Source organism: Aythya fuligula, chromosome 2 (assembly GCF_009819795.1).
Source record: "Aythya fuligula isolate bAytFul2 chromosome 2, bAytFul2.pri, whole genome shotgun sequence".
NCBI classification, from domain to species: domain Eukaryota; kingdom Metazoa; phylum Chordata; class Aves; order Anseriformes; family Anatidae; genus Aythya; species Aythya fuligula.
Window position 1 is genome coordinate 17031142 of NC_045560.1, and position 13623 is coordinate 17044764.

Here is a 13623-nt window from a genome sequence, read left to right on the forward strand (position 1 = left end):
AGAATACAAGATACACTTGCCTTTCATATTAAATAAAATTCTTTAAAATGAAGCTCAAATAAATGGTTGCGAATATGAAATGGTTTATCTTACATAGTAAATGCTCTCTCTTCTACCATATCGAGTCCACTCCCACTTCTCTCAAAGTGTTTCAGGATTATTTCAATCCCTACTACTGTTTAATTTCATTGAGTGAGACTTCCAAAGGGGCAAAGGACCTGCACTGTCCTTTTCTGCTTTTCAACTGGGTTTGCAGAGCTTGAACCACCAAAAAGCTTTCATCAATGCTGTCACTAAATCTACAGATTTAAAAATTAAATTCTAATTATGTAAGAATTGAATGTTGGAAATATAATGTTGCAGATATATTAGCATGATTTAAAAATTTCATATATGGGAAAATAATTAGCTGAAAGGTAGTACGTGGAGAAGTTGCCACAAATTTCAGCAGTGCACATCGCAGTTTTTCTGAAGGTGGTAGTCATAAATGCAGTCATCCATCACCCCGAAGTCTGGGAAATTCGGAATCTACCAGGTGAGTTTGCAAGTGTGCCCTGCCATCCTTGAGAGATAACAGAGTTGAAAGGCAAGTGCTGCACCCATCTTCAAAAAAAGGCCAAAAATACAATGCGGGGAACTACAGCTCCGTCAGCCTTACTGCGATCTGTGGGAAAATCCTGGAGCAGCTCATCTTGGCACGCATTTCTGGACACCTGGAGAGAAGAAGCTTCCTCAAAACATATTTTTGCCTCGCTGAAACTTTTGCTTTGTCAGTTGAATTGCACCAAATCTCCTGTCTGACTGCATTCAGGAAGCTATTATGTATAAGTGCTGCATATATTATAAATGCATCGGTTATCCAGAAGTCAGAGGTAGGCGGTATCTAAGGGAGAGCAGTAGGAAGTAGCATTTTAATGTTATGATGGTAATTTTATACTGATCTGAAAGGTAATCCTTGTATTGTGCGCTGATTGCAGCTTTGTGCACAGACCAGAGGGTTTTTTGGTTTGTTGTTGTTTCAGATTTGCTTATGCAACTCCTTCAAGTTACAAAGAGGTGAAAGACGGATTTTGCCTCACAAAGATCTGCTAAAAAACACACTAAGATTAATTTAGCAAACAAAGCAAAACACTACCCATTAAATCATGTCAGATGTTTTTAGAAAAAGACACCACCTATACTCCAGCTTGGATGGCAGTGTGCTGAGTTTGCCGTGTCTTTTTCCATAGAACATGTAACTGAGGCAGTCCCAGGGTCAGTACAGTAAACTGGTAACGGATAAACTGATAAAACTTCCACTCTGATGTAGCAAAGCCCACTACGCAGAACCATTTTGTAATTACAGCAAGATTTTCCTGCTTCCTTGATTAGCTTCTGTTGCTTGCACCAGATTTCGTTAGGCAGTTACTTTCCGCAACTCCACCATATCAATTAAAATCATAATGATTTCCGTCATGCTTAGCTGGGTTCTGATATCCACTGTTAGAAAACGAAAAATTGGTTTCCAACCTTTTGCTGGTTATTGGCAGAACCAATAACTTGTTGAAGTTGCATGGGACATCCTCTTAAAACCCTATTTTTTCTTGCATATATTTACAATTTTTGTTCCAAGAAAGGTTGTGCAAGAAAGCCATGACATCTTTTTCAATTTCACTGGTAAAGACACTTTCAGGTTGTCCAGGGTAAGAACAGCTCCACTGGAAGCGGCTCCTCGATTTTCTTTGAGCAAGTAGAAGGTAGCAGAGGTGACTGCTTTTAACCTCGGAGCTGACGGAAGCTCAGCCTGGATAAAATCAAGATGTTGGCTGAAGCAATCAAAAAATGATGGATATGAGACTTTTTGATTTATTATGCCTTTTAGTTACTCAAGTTCACAGTCTAAGTAAATCACAAATTTCTACTAAACTCAGGGAGCTGCAGCTCCTTGTTTTGTTTAGTTTCTGTGCTTTGTAAGCTGGAAATATGAAGTTTTCCAGCCACTTGTACTTTATGTCACATCCAATATGGATTACCCTTACTTCTCAGAGTAAACAATGTCTACATCAGCTATGTAAAATTCAGACTCTCGTTCCAGAGAAAACAGTGCTTTGCGCTGATTTTCTAGCTGAAGCACTAATCCTGGTCAGAAGGGATCCTTTTACAATAGCAACTCAGCGACTGTTTTGTCTTCGTGCTTCACCTTGGCATTTCAGAGCTTCAGCCTCCTGTGGCAGCCCACTTGGAGAACCCGTCTGACCCGGGTTATGGAAATAACGAAGGAATCAACCACGACTTAGGTCTTGTTATGGCACATGGCGTCAACGCAGTGTCAGATGGCCTTCGCTTCAAGGGACCTTTCGTCCTGTAGTCTGTAGGAACAGGCGTGTGACGGGCTGCTCCGAAGCCCCGCAGGAAGCAATAAAACCCGCGAGCATCATTGGCGTAGCATGAGCTTGTCGTGGGTGTAGGTAGGAGTTCGGATTGAATCCTAAAGAAAGGGCTGGGGAGAGGAGCAAGGGGGTCCTGGGGAGTGAGAAGAGCGGGGATGCTGGGAGGAAAAGCAAGCGTGAGAGGAGGGGAGGCTGGAGGAAGCGGTGCAACGTGGACACAACCCAGTTGATGCCAAACGCTGCTGGTGTGCAGCGAGGACTGCTTGTGCTGCTCTTTCTTTACAGCTCTCCTGGCTGCCCAGCCACTGAGCCGTTCCTCTGCCAGTGGCATGCTAGGAAGGGATAAGGTATCGTTGGGGCTCCCATACCCTTAGGACACGAGGGGCTCCCCAGCCGAGCTCCTTGCCAGACCTCCTATTCCTCGCCTTGCCAAGCACAGAGGTTGTGTCTGCAACTCCTCCAACCATCTGGAGCCCATGCCTCCTTCAGGAGGCAGCAGCACCCTAAGGGTGAGGTGTGTTCGCATCAGCTCAGACTGCTGTCCTCTTTTTTTCTTTTTTATTACTTGAATTCGTATTTGTGTATCTGTCTATCTCGAGGAAAGTTGTGTAAATGAAATTGAATGTTGAATATGTTACTTTATGCCATTCTGAAACAACTTGTAAGAAACTTTCTAGAAGCTTTAAAATATTTTGGCTCGTTTAAGCTTTCACACTGGAAAAAAACTAAATTTTGAAATGCTTGACTTGTGGAGGAGGGAAGAGGCTGTATATTTAAATGATGGTATATCCTTTCCCCTTTTGAAAGAAGCAAAGCACGCTGCATTTTTAATGTTGATGACTCCTCATTAAAAACTTTAAATGCTCCTAAATGACTTCAGCTTGCTGAAGGACTGCCTTTTTCTTTCAGATGTGTTAGAATTCATATTAGCACTACTTTGCCCTTGTTTCTGAATTATTTTAATGACGGCAGCCGCTCCACCAAGCTGTCTGTCAAGATGTGGGTGGCAGGCTATTATTTCACTTCATAAATCATAATTTACAGGGTTTTTTATATCCATCTTGGGGATAAACACTTTATGCTTTGTGTTTTCAGCAGCAATATAAAATGTAATTGATACTTAAAGCAATATGTTAGAAATATGGACATAGAAAGCTGGGAGAGAAAAATCACAAATGTTTAGTTTTTCTGTGGGTTGGTCTACATACTGAGCATTTTTTCCATCTGATTTCATATTCTTAGCACTTCAACAGAGGATGATGATGAATTACATGTACATGATTGCTGCCTGTAGGTTACTATAAGGATGTTTCTCTAGTTACAGACACTCAACAGATCAGTTAGCTCGACGGGGGTATTTTGTAATGGTTCTCATGCTGCTAAATAAACTTATCGTTTTGTGCTATTGTCTTCTAGATCCATGAAAAACTGCATTATTATGAAAAACAGAACCCTGTGCCCATACTCCACAGTGCAGCAGCCTTGGCAGATGATGTAAGTGTCCCCTGCTGAGATCACTGGTACCAAGTCTCCCAAAAAACTGTCTGCAAGCAGAACTCCTCATAGTGCAAACATATGAATGTAATCCTCTGAGCTGAAATCATAAGAAGCTGCAAATGTTTCCAAAGGTGCTGTCATCACTGGGCTTGTTGCTGATATTACTTTGATTTTTATTCACTTGCCTGTTATAAAAACATTGCATCTTAGATAGCCTCTTGTTCTGCTTTGGTAACTACGTAATAGAAATTACAGGTTGGAATTCTACGGGGAGGGAAAAAGCTGTCAGCTATTAGTGTTGTGAGAAAGTCACAGACAAGAGGAATGCTTTGGAAAAATAAAGACAAATGAGATAGCAGCACTGCTGACAGAACATGAAAAATGACAGATAATACTACAGAAATGAGGCATATGAAATGCCTAGGAAGAAGGCTTGTTAAAAAATAAAACAAAACACACACACAAAAACTATTTAAGAAAAAGTACAGTAGTGATTTATGGATATTGGAGCTTTCCAAATTACCTTTATAACCAAAAAATAAATTGTAAAAGTGGTCGGCATTGATGGAGTAGTTAATTTCCTGTTACTATAATTTTTATTTTAAAGAAAAAAAAAATCCAACCTGCCATTTCTTTCTATTTGGTTAATTCTACGATTCAGATGAATTGTGCACACACCTGTATAAACTATGACTGAACTTGAGGTAGGCCAGGACAGAGAAATGTTTAATAAACTGTGGTTTAGGTGAAATCCAGAAATCTTTGTTGCACCTGATGATTTCAGGTTGTTTTTTGAAAAAGGTAATGTGTGTTAGGATCTGTTTCAAATAAAGCGTGTTGGAAACTTCAGGTATGGTATAGATGTTTTACAATCTCAACTATCTTTTGCTATAATTGATAGCGTTCGATTTTGAAATTAGACTAATTGTTAATGTTGTGATTAGAGAATGATAACATTTTAAAGAAAAACTAAATTAAACATTTGAAGTCTAGAAAAAGGGATATAATGTAATTTAATCACTTTTCAGTAGGAGGAGAGCTATATCCTATAGCATGCTAGGTATAATAATGCATTAGCTTTGACATCAGGCATATATTAGGAATATTTTTTTAACTGTCAAGTAGCTTTGAATAATGTTGATAGTAATTTTGAAAATTAGAAAGCTGCTTGAAATTCTCTTCATTAAGTTCCTGATGACATATTAATAATCCTTGTTAACATTTCTGTTACGGATCTCAGGGCTAAAATTCTTAATAAGAATCGTTTCTTATTTTTGGATGCAGATCCTAGTTCTTGATATTTGCAGAAATGCTGAGCAACCTCATTCTTTGTTCAGCTCCATTTAAATTGTACAGTGTTGGAAATCCCCAAATTGAAGTAGTCTGTCACTCTTCAGTTAAGAAGGGTCAGGGTTTTTTCTACCCTGTGAATGTATTTTTATGTATATATGGTAGTATTTTTAGAATGTACACGTGTCAGGACACGAATATCTCTAGACATCTGCCAATTTTTTTTGAAGCACAGCTGCTTTTTAATGATTCTTTTGCAGGCACTTCATTTTTTCTTAGGTGCAGTTGAGCAGCTAGTTTTAGGGGCACCATCCCACAGACCAGGGATGTCCTCTAGCAGCTGAAGTCAGGTTAGTGTTTTGCAGGATTTGGAATATTTTAGTAGTTATCAGCAAACTTTGAGGAATATAATTTACATACAGTGTGTTTTGTAACTCCAAAACCCGTGGAGTTTTAGGATTAAAGCGTTGTTCATTTTTTGGCACATTCCTCTGACTAATTGTCAGCTTCAGGGATAGAAGAGCATGTTGATATTGACACGCTTTTTTTTTTTAATAGGCTTTAAATAAATGTTTTTTCCTAGTGATAGTAGCTGTTCTATAGTTAAACAAAGAAGGAGATACTCTTATTACCAAACATGTATTTCCTGTTTGATTTAAAATCTAAATTTGAGGTGTTGCTAATGTAACTAAAATGTTTAAGGACTGTGTTTTTATTCTTCCCTTTGGTATTGATTTTTGAATCAATTTCAGAGATAACAAGCTTCTTTTCTAAACATTTTCCTAGCTGCCATCCCTTCTCACTCCTCACCACCAGTGACTCTTTGACTGATTTTTCCATCAGAGATTCTGTTTGAGTTTTATTTTGGAGCAGCAGCGTCTGTTGCAGGACTCTTGATTCCATGCAAATCAATTAAACATTGCTGGAGCTTGGGTATAGACCATACATCAGGCCTCTGGTACTGACAAAATAAGTCAGAACTTTCTCAAGAAACTTTAAACTCTCAGGTCCTGGTGTTCTCTGTATCTCCAACCTCACTCTAAATCTGTGTCTCTCCACTGTTTTGGCTTTTCCTTTCCAGGAGAAAAGTCAGAGCTTTTCATAAAGATCTTATTAAAATGTTATGATTCCTTCCACGGAGAATATTGGAAGAGTTCCTCTGACAGCTCTTCCTGCAGCCTTTGTCATATGAGGTGATTAGCATGGTATCAGTGTAGCCAAAATATTCCATATAGCTTGCACAGCTCCTAGCAGCTCTCACAGATCTCTGCATGTCAACAACAACAAATAAAAAGCCAGAGCTGGACTGCCAGAATCCCAGTAAGCAGCTCTGGTGATACCTGTCTGCAGATCTGGAAACACAGCTCTGTCTTCCTGCTTCTCTGGACAGCACAGGGTATTATTACACAGAGCCTTTAAGGTTCTTATGGGAATATTTGGAAAACTCTTGTAAATGATGTGAGTGCAAACAATTTTTTAATTTTTTCATCTCTGAACAAGTTTTTTTTTTTAAATTATGATGAGATTCAAACATCTGTTAAAGCAATAACAAAATATTCTTTGCCTTCCTCATTGTTCTAAACATTATGTACCTGCATTTATGTTTGTACCACCAAAGCAAATGCCAGCTCTGCTGAATTAACAGCTGCCTGTACACATTTCATCTGAGAGAGAAGTGCTGAAGCAGTCATTCTTATTGAGTGATTGCTACTCTTCATCAATACAACACAAATGAATAGATTTTATTTTGCAATGAGTAGTACAAGCTAAAGAATGAAAAGAGAACAAAGGGGAACCTGTGTCATTGAACTGCTGTCATTCCTAGCACAGATTATTTTCAGCTTTGCAGACCTTTGGTGAGCTTTTTCATAGAACAAGCAGACTAAATTGCAGGCAGATTACCTCAATACTTGGCTTAGAAATATGAAAATATTTCATTCTGACCTTTCCTACAGTGATTGTTTCTTAATCTTTCTGTATTAATGCACAGATATTGTTAAGATTAATTTTGATGTATTTGATGAACCTTTTTTTGTCCAAGAATAAAGGCTACAGGAGTGTAGGTGATCAATTCTTCTTTCAGTTCTGGTAGTTCTGTGTTAATATGAAGGTGAAAAAAGAAGCATTCAAGCTACGTTCGATGTTGTCTTTAACTGTTTCTAGGCTTGTCTATTACATATAATTATGCTCAATGTACTTCTATACAAGTTTATTTTGAAAATTTATATAACTGCAAGTAAGACTTTAAAATTAGCCTAGATGAATAAAATTACTTGCTGCAAATAACCAATCTTTCTTTGAGACGTTTTTATGATAGTGATTTAGTGCAAAGAAAATAAGCGATTATCTGAAATCACGTTTTGGATTATGAGCCGTGTACTTCAGAATTTTAAACCAAAGTTCAGTGCTGTGAAATATGTTTTAGTTTTTCCTCCTTCTGGAAAAATAGTTGACGTCTGAAATCCTGTAGTAAAATATGCCTCCTGAGTCCAAATTAGTTGAGAATGTCGTGATAAGAAAAACTAAAGACGTGAGCCAAATAGCCATGGGATTAAATGTTAGACTGCTGCTCTATTGTTCACCAAACCACAATTTTGTAATATAACCAAACATAAATTACCGATCTTGTTGTTAGGACAGAGTTTGTGCATTTTAGGGGCTTGAATTGCTGATGACCTGTTACAAACTGTATTACGATTAACCTGCTTCACGTTTAACAAGCTGCTTCCAGTGTATGTGTAAACATAATAAAAGGTTCAGATTGCTTGCACTGTAGGGGCACTTTGCTTTCTTATCCTGCTCCTAAACAGCACAGCTACTGTGGGTTTTTGGAAGCAGTGTGGATTTCACCACCTCATTCGAAACAGTTTTTTATAGACAGTGTCAAAGTTTGATCCAGTCATTTTTACAAGCAGTCCTTTGTCTGCACGCGAAGGGCCATTCACTTAAATGAAGTGCTGGGATTTGCCCTCATTGCTATAAATCAGAATGTGATCTGGCTGCACCGGTGCCAGAAATGATTACTTGTGTTAAACTGAGCCGAAAGGCCTGGCTTAAATCTGGTCCGCTGAGGGCCAGAAAGAGAAGCACGGTGATTGATGGTGTTTTTCTTCATGCTGGCTTCTGTTTGAACACACTGGAAAGTAATAACCTTGAACAAGATAGATTCGAGGTTGTCACTGATGCACTGGGTAAAACAATGCTTTCCTAATGGTCTCTGTGTCAATTCAATCTCCCCCACAGCTGGCTGAGGAGCTGCAGAGCAAGCCGCTGAACAGCGAGATCAGAGAACTGCTGAAACTGCTGTCAAAGCCCAATCTCAAGGTGAGGATGTGTTGCACCTGCAGAGAGCTGACTGCATGGGTGTGTGCAGCTGCTTTCTAGGGCTGCCTGGGTTTCTGTCTGCTGTAACAAATCCATGCGTTTCCGAGAAATGGACACAGTGTTAATAGGAAATACCTTTCCTGAAGAAACACCCTTAATGTTGCCTATGGATTATGATGCTGTTACTGATGTTTATAAAAGGAAATCAGTGGAAAGCCATTTTTTATTTGCAACACATATTCCAAAAAGGAGATGCTTGATTTTTCTTTTTTAGCTAATTTTTATTGCATGCGTTGCATACATTTATGTAAAAAGTGCATTTGCTACAAGATCATCAGTCATGTCATTGATTTAACCACATGGTGCGTAAATGCTGTGACCTGGTACTTAAAAAGAAAGTCCCTGACGTATGTTATTTTCAAAAAATTACAATCTTGAGAACTTTCAGCCAAAATCCGTGGTGCAACTGTCAGTAGACTATAGAACCGTAGAATCACTCAGGTTGGAAGGGACCCTGGGAGGTTGTCAAGTCTAGTCCAGCAGTCTGCTCAAAGCAGGGTCAACGCTGAGTTCAGAGCAGGTTGCTCCAGGCTTTGTCCCACCACGTCTTGGAAATGCCTGGGAGCAGACATTCCACAGCCTCTCTGTGCAGCCCTTTCCAAGGCCTAATTATCCTCATAGTAAAAATTGTTTCCTCGTAGCCAGTCAGAGCCTCCCCTGTGTACTGTTGTTAATGCACACTATCACGTTATTTTTCCACTGTGAAGAGAACAAAGAATTCCGTGCTCTAGGTGCGTTTTGCAATGCTAATTAAATGAAGCAGTTGATGAGTTTAGAGGGAAAACTGTGGAAAGGAGCGCTTTGTAAGGCACAGTTGCTTCTTTATATTCCCTGTAAAACACTGATGTCAAAACCTGACATTCTGGTATCTTTAAAGGGCTACAAAATTTTAAACCAAAGATCAATTGTATCTCCTTCTTAAAAGATTTTTGCGCAGTTGAGTGTTCCCTAGTTTGCAAAGTGACAAGCCAGTTTTTCTCCGAAGGGGTAAGCAGTGGCAATGGCTTACTACAAGAGAAAAAGTCGGTGCGTTAAATTGCAGGGATTGTAAGTGTCCCTGCAGGTATTTCCTTAGTGACTGCTCACGCGTGTCACACTTCTGAAGCTTTAGTGTAGTGAGTCTGAAGACAGCTAATTTGCTGCTACTGCGTTTCTCCCTCTCCTTCTCCCTTTCTCTCTCTTTTTCAGTCTCCCTCTCTCCCCCCCTTGCTGTCTCGCCCCCCTCACTCTCATTTGAGCTCTCTTGTTTCCTCACCGCTTTGCTGTCTCTTTGTATCTCTCTCAATCTCGCTGTTACATTTGAGTTATTAAATGCAATATGATAATCTTAGTGGGATTTTAGGAGAAGTTTCTTATCCTCGCTATAGTTAATGTGCTTGAACAGGTGCAGTAACCTAGCAAATGTGTTTCTTGGCTACAGGAGGAGGAGCTGGCCAGCTGTAGGGTACCCAGCCCTTTGCATGGTCAGCCTGGCTCAGCCAGCACAAGACACAGGTTTCCCGGTCCTGCATGGCTTGCAAGTGTTTGTGCATCTTAGGGGAAAGAGCTGACAGTATGCCTGAGACTTCTCCCATCCATTATTTTCTCCATCCACCATCTCCTGGCAAGCATTACTGGGAGAGATGGTGAACATCACTGCCCTCTCCATCACGTTGTGCACATACAAGTATGGATGGAGTCACAGGGTTCAGATGCTTTCCCTCCTCTCTCTTGGGCAGGAAGGGAAATGAACAAAGGAGCTGGGGCTCAGTTTTTCCAGTTGCTCGTGTGAGATTCTCTTGAGGTTGCTCAGTCGTATCTGAGCTTATGCGGTACATTGCAGAAGATATTCTAGCCCTTCACACCAGGCTGATGCCTGGAGAGGGTTTGTTTCTTCCCATCTAGATTCCTGGGGCAAAACGATGTCTAGAACAACTCTTTTCCACACATCTGAAATCACTTGGGATAACTGATGCATGTTTTCCAGTGATGCTGGGTAGGCTTTATCTGAAAAATTGTATGGCTTAATTTGGGATTGACTTAAGCTGGCTGTGTTTTACTCTGCAGGGGAAACTTTCCTCTCCTGACCTGGCTTGTAACTCCAGTGCTAGCTGGAGCCAGCAGGAGCGCTTCCACTTTCTTCCAGCTCTGTTGTAACACGTTCATGGCATGGTGTGGAACGGCTAGGATTAGTTCACTACACTACATCACTGCTTCTAGACGTTTGGCTGTGCAAAGGGACAGGTCCAGAAAGGTGACTGGAACTGCACAGGTTTGGTTAACATGCAGAAAAAGACTGGGAGAGGTTTCCAGCAACTGTATGATTTAGATTAATATTTACATATTCTCTTTTTGGGTTACAATATTGTTTTGTTGAATATATTTCTGAGTGTTTGCATCTGATTTGTAAAGTTTTTTATTGTATGCATAAAGTTTTTATTGTTTCGTGGTTTTCATCCAGAGCAAAATGTTTTAAATAAGAAAATAACTTTTCTGAGACATTTACATTTATCAGACCTGAGATTTTCAAAATGTCCTAAAAGTTATTCCAAAGTTTTTTTTTGAATCCATTTTCTTTTGGGAAAAACAAACAAGCAAACAAACAAATTGGGTATTGCTGGTCTTTTAAAAACTGGATGCGATGTCCAGCTACACTGCGTGCTTTTTCTTGTGACATCCTTTACCACAATTATATGAACTAACAGTGGTTGTGTTTTATCTCACCTGATTAAAACAGAACACTGGATGTAGAGCAGAGCACTTAGCTCCGGGAAGAAATCAAGTGGATTTGTTTATCTGCGTGTAAGATACTGCATTTGTGTTGGAGATTTAAAATACAATTGCAGAGTGCTGTGGATGCAGGCCAGCAATGTCTGGTGTTTTTAAATTCCAGTGGGCAGTAAAGACTTGTAGTTTACATTCAGTAGGCATGCTTTACTTAACAACAAGTAGAACAGTATTTCCATACCTTAGACCTTGAATTGAGTTGAATGCAATGTTTCATTTTTAACCAGTCCAGAAAATCTCTCATTCTCATTATCTCTTGTTCAGAAATCATAAATGCAGCAATGCATATCTTCTGCCCTTGTGTGTCCTAACCCCAAACGTGCAATCAAACCAGTTGAGGAAGGTAACTGGTAATAAATGTGTGTGTATGCAGCTATAACAGGTCTACTGAGCTGCTTACCAGGCAGTGTAAAAGCAGCACTCACAGACCCTTGGTGTGTTTCAGTGCTGTGTGCTCGGCCGTTCAGCAGCCTCTGCATTCCTCCTCTCTTCCTTGGGTCCCACAAGGCAGCCGAGGCCTTGAAGCACCAGTGGCTGCAGTACAAAGCTTCCTGAGCACACACCCTGCCTCCTGGCCTTTATTCTGACTGTGTTAGGGCTTCTTTTCATCCTTTCCATTTGTTCAACACCAGAGCTGGTGCTTTAGATTAATTGCATATTAGTCTGTGTGGTGCTATGCCAAACAGCTACCCACCACTTTCATTATAAACACGGGGGAGGAGGTTGTGTTTGTTATAACCTCCAGGGAATGGGACTGTGTTACTCTCTGTAAGCCTCTATTCTGTATAAATTAGGGTGATGAGCTGCGTTTGAAGGTGGTAATTCCTGCTTCTGGCTGGAAGTGGAATACTGCAACCTGCTCCTGGCTTTCTTCTCTGTTCCTGGAATGACTTTTAAGACTTCCATAATTCCTGACGTGTAACTATGAATTAGATTATTTTTCATCCTCCTTCAAGCTTACCTTGCTTATTTTATGAAGGAAGCATTTAAAAGATGGTTTGTATTTTCAAGATTTCTGTTTTATGTTCCAGTTTTGTTAGTTTTGTTGACGGACAGGGATTTACATCGAAGTTATATGATTGTTTGCATGGTTGAATAAAGCACCGTGAGGAACTTGGGTATCATACTGTTTTCCATGTAAGGAACAAGTGTCCCTTAGCATGCTGTTCTAACAACAACATTAAAGTTACTCATTGTGAGCTGTAAGTACGTCGCACATGAAGTTTGACATAACCCTAAACACATCTCTTAAAGGACGCTTCATTTTCTTTTTTCTATATTTTCTGCAACAGAAAAACTAGAATATATTATGAGGATATACATGAGAAAATGATCTTTCTGATTTAAGGGAAGATGCTCCTATGTGTTCTTTTATAAAATAAGAATAATAGGATAAAGAGGTAAATATTCTTGGCTTTAATAGTTTATAATTTGAAGAGATTGAAGGAATGTATGTGATAGGAAACAGAATGGATGTCAAGAAGGGAGCTGTACATAGTTGTGAAAATTATGGCAGAAAGTTTAAAAATGATAATATATCAAGTAGCTACCAGTGCAATTGAGAAAGATGTGTTAGTAGAGTCATTTGGCTTTTTATGAAGCATTGCTGTTGTCTGAGAACACTCATTTTGGAGGAAAAACTAGGTGAGATAAGTAGATACAAAATATTTTATTTTTCATGGTTATGCAATTGAATACATTGGAATGAAAATATTGGAATATATATAGGATTAAAGGGCTTGGAATATATGAATTGGATGACTGAGATTCAAGATACTAACACAAGGTATATTCTAAAAGGGAATTTAATTCTGGACTTTAATGGGCTTGTCACAGTCAAGTTAGCAAAATGATTTTATATGTTAGTGGGAGCAGATGGGAACAGAAGTGGGCAGTGGAGTTGCCTGTCGGTCACGTGGCAGAACCACAGTGACAGATACTGTAAGAAAGCAGATGTAGTAAATATGAAAGATGATCAAACTAAGAGTGAGTGAGTTCAGGATGTATTAGAAAAGAGATACAATTAATAGAAGAGAACAAGAGCCAGGTAGACTGATGGAAGGGACTAGGAAGATGAAGGTTTTTCAATGAGCACTTGGCAGGCATGGCATGCAGTATTCTGCTAGGACAGATACTTGTTTTCTTGAACTTACAACTGGCTGAATTAACCTATGCTTTAATTTATTTATTCATTAACAGTAAAATTAAACTTTTTTTTTTAACGAGTAATGGTAGGATTTTGACTCAGTATAGTTTTTAACCAAAGGTGAGTTTAAAATATGGATGTTTGGTGTCCTTCTGTCATTTAAACATGACT

At 39.4% G+C, this 13623-nt stretch overlaps 1 protein-coding gene across 4 annotated transcripts in view; it reads left to right on the plus strand.

Moving 5' to 3' along the window:
- Window positions 1-13623, plus strand: part of MPP7 (membrane palmitoylated protein 7) — a 146304-nt gene that overhangs the window by 78374 nt on the left and 54307 nt on the right. For all 4 annotated transcript variants that reach the window (XM_032181658.1, XM_032181659.1, XM_032181660.1 and 1 more), the window contains exons 5-6: window positions 3786-3863; window positions 8400-8480. In XM_032181658.1, the coding sequence (XP_032037549.1) occupies window positions 3786-3863; window positions 8400-8480 (159 nt within the window). The remainder of the gene's footprint in view (window positions 1-3785; window positions 3864-8399; window positions 8481-13623) is intronic.